The 5,609-nt window shown below is 37.4% G+C and overlaps 2 protein-coding genes across 2 annotated transcripts in view; one reads left to right on the forward strand and one right to left on the reverse strand.

The window, feature by feature from the left end:
• LOC104787086 (GLABROUS1 enhancer-binding protein-like) overlaps nt 1–531 on the forward strand; it is an 812-nt gene extending 281 nt beyond the window's left edge. The window contains exon 2 of the mRNA XM_010512593.1: nt 159–531. Coding sequence (XP_010510895.1) covers nt 159–400 — 242 coding nt within the window. The 3' untranslated portion in view covers nt 401–531. The remainder of the gene's footprint in view (nt 1–158) is intronic.
• On the reverse strand, nt 666–1,535 carry LOC104787087 (transcription factor bHLH117-like). Its single transcript, XM_010512598.1, has one exon. It carries the CDS (start codon nt 1,509–1,511, stop codon nt 666–668), a length of 846 nt encoding a protein of 281 aa, XP_010510900.1. The 5' UTR covers nt 1,512–1,535.

Consider the following 5,609-nt stretch of genomic DNA (forward strand, 5'->3'; position numbering starts at 1 on the left):
AAAAAAAAAAAAAAAAAAACCTCGATCGAGTCTGGTTATGTCGAGTTCTGTGAGGTTGTTGTATCGTAAACTGATACTATTTTTGGTAGATTTGATATTGGGAATCTTGTGTAATCTGTTCGTATCAATGTTTTTTTGAGTACGCGTTTTTTTTACAGAAACTGAGGCTAACGGTGGTAGTATTGAGGAAGATGAGTTTTGGGTTAAGTATCCGTATCTGAAGGAGTTAGTGGAGATCATTGTATCTCAAGGTTTGATTTCTGAAGACGATGCTTTTGAGAGAGTGAAGCTTATTGGTGATGACAAGGCTAAAGAGTTGAATGATGGGTGGAAAGCTTTGTGTATCGAGCAAGATTTGGGTAACGAGATGCTTGCTCTACTTGCTTCCACCATGAAATGAAGCAACTTTGGTTTTAAATTATCTGTTTTTGTGATCTGTGTGACAACTTTGATCTTTTGACATGTTCGTTTATGTTTTGGTTTATGAACTTTTTTAATTATGAAACATTCAGCTAAAGTTTTCATTTACTCAAAACAATCGCGTAATACTAAACTTTCTATATCAAAACTCTTGAGTTCCATCGCCATTAAAAACGCTATGTAGCTTTCTATGATCATTCTAGAAGAAAATGAAAACAAAAACAGAGTTTTTTTTTGGTGTGTGTTCAGAGGTTTCTGGACATAGCCTTAAGAAGCTGTTCGTAAGAGAAGACGCAAAGACCGTGAGTGGAGAGCACGTTTCGTGAACCTGGCGAGTTCGCGAGAACCTGTAGAATCTGTTGACGTGTCAGTGATTTAAGCAGATCGGATTCTCCAACTTCTCCGGCGGTGTTGTAGACTGAGTCAAGAGGCATCCAAAGTAGTGAATCGATTTGAGATTGGAGAAACTTAATGTACTTGTGAGCTTCTTCTAGAATCACCGCTAAACTCATTTTTCTCTCCCACGGCATGAGTTTCTCCAGTGTTCTGATCTTGTTAGAGATCTTCTTACGTTGGTTGTGACCGCCGTAGTTGGTGTTGTGTGACGAAGACGCCGTCGGAGAACCGGAGGCTGTTGACGAAGTAGAAGAGTGAAGCTTCTTGTGACGTTTCGCGGGAGGAGGAGGAGAGAGAGATGGAAAGAGCTTCATCGTCTTTAGTGTCGGCTCTTCCACGGTGGTTGTTGTCTGTTCGATGGATTTGAGATCTGGCAAGTGAAGAAACGGTGCGGCGGCGGAGTCGTTGTTGGGAAAGAGCTGCTCGTAAAAGAGGTTCTGCTCCAAACGAGGTGACTCAGAGAGGTGGTGAAGGTTGAGGAGAGAGAGAGTTGAGTCGAGGAATAACGAGTCTGAAAGCGAGAGAGACGAGTCGAGGTAGTGTTGGTGGTGGTGGTCGGAGAAAGTAAAATCGGAAGGTGGGAACGGTGGTAAGGAATCGAAGCTTGGTGAGTAGTCCACGACGGTTGGTTTGTACTCTTCTGGAAGCGGTGGTAAGTCAGTGAGCGAGTCGAACTCGTAAGCTGAAGACTCCATTTTTTTTTTTTCGCCGGTGGAAGCAAAAAAAAATGTGAGAGAGGAGGAGAAGATGAGAACGAAGCGTGTGTGGGAATAAGAACAGAGAGATATCCACGTGGCTTTTTATGATTGGGTGAGAAGGAGAAAATAAAAAAGAGAGTTATCCACGTGACGTTAATTGATTGGGTTAATTGGAATAGGCGGCGACACGAGGAACGAAGGCGATTCTGTTATATGTTTTTATTGTCGACTGTTTGTCGCTGTGGTACAAAATGGTCAGGCGGTTTCAGGGTATTGTACTGAATAAAATATGAACCGTTAGATCAGATGAGACTCTGATCCTAGGGACAGGGATTTTTGTCAGGTAGTGAAACATGATCTACGGATTTGTGCCATTCGTAATGATGTTTTTGTAAAGCTTTTTTTTTTCTTTTTTTTTGGGAGGCAAAGGCACGTGTACTGTTTCTTTAACCGTGAATGCCAAAGTTTCTGGTAAATCAAATTTGAAATGTTTTTTTTTGTTTGTTGCATTAAAAAACAAAATATCTTGAGTGTGTTATAGAGAATGGAAAGAATTATAGAATGAACCTTTGTTAAAAGCGTTACTCTTGAACGTTATGAGATGCTACATTTAAAAACTAGGCATGTAACACAATAATTTGGAGAAAGCGATTGCACATGTGTGTGTGTGTGTTCAAGATTGACGTGAATGTGCAAGTTGCACACATATTAAAAGGTATGACACACGATATGATGGCAAAATTTGATATATGAAACCCGAATGTGTAGGTTGTTTCTATTTGGGCGAAGAGGCCCACAAAATATATCTATGCACGATGATGAAAAATATTTCAAAACCTTTGGCTTTGAGATTGACAATGTTATTTTCAATGTACTCGATGCATTTTCTTTAGCTTAGGCGTCTGTAATGTTATTTACATTCTTGTTATTTTGGACCCGATGTTTACTTCTTTCTTTATTTAAAGATTGTGTGTGAGCTTTAGATGCGTCATACTTATTAGAGTCATGTGTCTTTTCACAGGTTGAGGTTACGGGTTGTTCCTTTTTTTTTTTTTGGTTGAAAAGAGCTTTGGACAGAGTTTGGATTGGAAACGAAGAAATGTCTTCAACAGAAGAACTTGACCCGAGTAACAATTCTACCTTGGCGGTAAAAATAAATTTTAATCCGAGTAATAATGTTTTTTTGGGCCAAAAGGCCCATTAAATCTAGACGTTTTTCAAATTTGTATTTTGAGCGTTACTAAAAGCATTTTCTCCGGGTTTCTTTTTTTGTCCGTGTCGTCCATTTCCGCCGGTTTAAAAGGAGAAAGAAATACATTTCCCCAAAACATTTTATTTTTTTGTCGCATATCCCAAAACCTTTGACAAAATTTTTTTAAAGAATATTCGATCCATGTAACATTCTTAAACCAAGTAAAGTGTGATCATGACATATTAGGAGATGTTAAGTACACGACTATATCTACTGCAAATATGCTCGACGGAAACTAATAACTAACTCAAATGGTTTTTTCTATGATGCTATCCAAAATCAGCTTGACTTCTTCAATACCGATCGAGTTATACCATGTCACAATTTCACATGATTCATGAGCAATACATGGAGGGGGAAGATTCTCAATGTCGCATGTTTTTACTATCAATGTTTTAATACAATAACATATAAGTTAGTGAAGGTGTGTTTTAAATCTTACAAGTGATCGTTCGAGAAATGATCATACGTACAATTTTATAACCTTAAAAAAGAAAAGAAAACAAAAGTAGGAATCCCTCCAAAGCATATTCAAGCAAAAGGTAGGAGATGACCACATGACCCAAAACTCAGGGATTTGTTTATACCATAAAAAAAATATAATGCATATGGACCGATCGACCAATTTAGCCCGCAACACACACATATGGTAGTGAATTACATACAACGCAATGGTTCATTAGTTTAGTTAGGCAGAAAACTTTGTGAATTGTGAGTCATTTGCAATGCATTGGTGGTTGTCGTGGTTATATATATATATATATATATATATATATATATATATATATATATTTATGTTGGCATTATTGTGTATAGTGCTATATAACCTTACCAAGTGACCAAGTGAATTAATAGTTTTGTTAAATGAATTTATAAAGTATATATATTTGTTGATGAACCTTTTTCTCTAACGTAAAAATGGTATGATTGCAGTTACTTTATTAGGTTCCACACCACGGGAGCAATATTGGTGTCTCACGTAATTAAGCACCTTAAACATTTTAAACTCCACTCTGTCTACTATACCTAGTAACCTTAATACCTTATTGTATTTAGATATCATCAGTTTGGTTTTCGTTTAGCCTCTTGGTTAATGTGAATTAGTTGATAACATATACATTCAATTCGAACCAAACCAATATTGAAAAAAAAGAAAAAAAAAGAAGTAATTGTTGTAAAACACTTGGAGTGGACTTCCATAACCGGCCAATTACTTGTCTTGGTGTGTAAGGCCCATAATCGAAGGCCCATAGTCGATGGTCCATAGCCGATGGCCCATGGCCTATTTCCTATTTCCTAATCGTTTTAGGTTTAGCCTTTGTCTTTACTATATATATGTAACCTCTATTCGATTGAATCAATATGACAAGAGAAACTTCCTTCGATTTCTCTAGTTTACAACACGTTATCAGCACAAGTTTGCCCTAAAACTCCAACTGAGAAAACCCCTAAACCGCCGCCGCACAAAATTCCTTGTTCGTCCAAGATCGGCGAGATCCGTCCGAGTTCGTCCAAGTTCGTCGACGGCTACCGTTCGTGACCAGATTCTCGTCTGCAACCAGTCCGAGTTCGTGGTCTGACTTTGTCCGGGGTGAGTTCTGTTCGGAGCAGCAGTCCAAGTTCGTGATCGGTCCTTCCTGCTATCTATGCCGAGGTTCGTGATCGAGAGAAGAGTAAAACCGAGGTCTTTAGCTCTCGGTTCATATCCAGTCAACCCCCAAAGGTGTTAAGGTAAACGATCAATCCTTATAAGAACACATGTACCGAAACTAAACTTAAACCCTATCGGAACCCTAAAATCTACAAGTACACAACCAACAAACAAATCCCTAAGCTATGTTTTTCCTATAACCCTAAAATCCTAAAACTTTAAAATTCGGTTGATTGAGGTTTAGGATTGCTTAGATTGATTGCAATTGAACTAATCATGATATGTTTAAAATCTGGTTGATTATTGTTTACATGTTGCATGAGAACCCTAAAACTAGAAACCAAAAATCCGAATTTCTTAGAGAGAATATTAAACCAATTGTTCTAGGTTGTTAAATCCAATTTAGGTGTTTAAGAAATTCAAACCCTAAAACTAAGAAATTAAAATCGGAAATTATAGCATGTTTGCATGAGAAAATAAAATTAGGATAACCCCTAAATTAATTCTAGAAATTATCCTAAAATTCTAGAAAAGTATTTCCTAAAACTTTGTCTTAATCCTAAATCTAGAAAAAAGGAAATTTAAGGAAAAGGAAAATTTAGTAAAAGGAAATCATTGCATGCTAGATTAAAATTGTTGTCTAGGATTGTTATCTCATGCATATTAATCCACAAAATTAAGAGATAAAAAAAGATACAAACCATGAAAATTTGAGTATAAATTGAATGGCATGGATCGGTCTCAAATACCGCATGGCCTTAAGTGATTGACATGGTTCGATCTCAAATACCGCATGTCCTAAAATTATTGTTGCATGGTTCGGTCTCAAATATCGCATGCTCTTAAGTGATTGACATGGTTCGGTCTCAAATACCGCATGCTCTAAAATATGTTGCATAGTTCGGTCTTAAATACCGCATGCTAATAAACGGTTGCATGTTCTGTTTTGTAGATGGCAAAGCTCAAAAATCTCTCCTATGCTGCCCTTAATGTTTCTGGAGACAACTACTTGCGATGGGCTTTGGATACTAAGATCCATCTAAAATCAAAAGATTTATGTGAATGCATTGAGGAAGATGTTGAGTGTTCTGAGAAGAACAAGTATAAGGCGATTATGCATATACGCCACCACCTTGCTGAGAGTCTCAAGGACCAGTACCTCACTATTGAAGATCCTCTTGACCTTTGGACA

Source organism: Camelina sativa, chromosome 1 (genome assembly GCF_000633955.1).
Source record: "Camelina sativa cultivar DH55 chromosome 1, Cs, whole genome shotgun sequence".
In the NCBI taxonomy this organism is placed as follows: domain Eukaryota; kingdom Viridiplantae; phylum Streptophyta; class Magnoliopsida; order Brassicales; family Brassicaceae; genus Camelina; species Camelina sativa.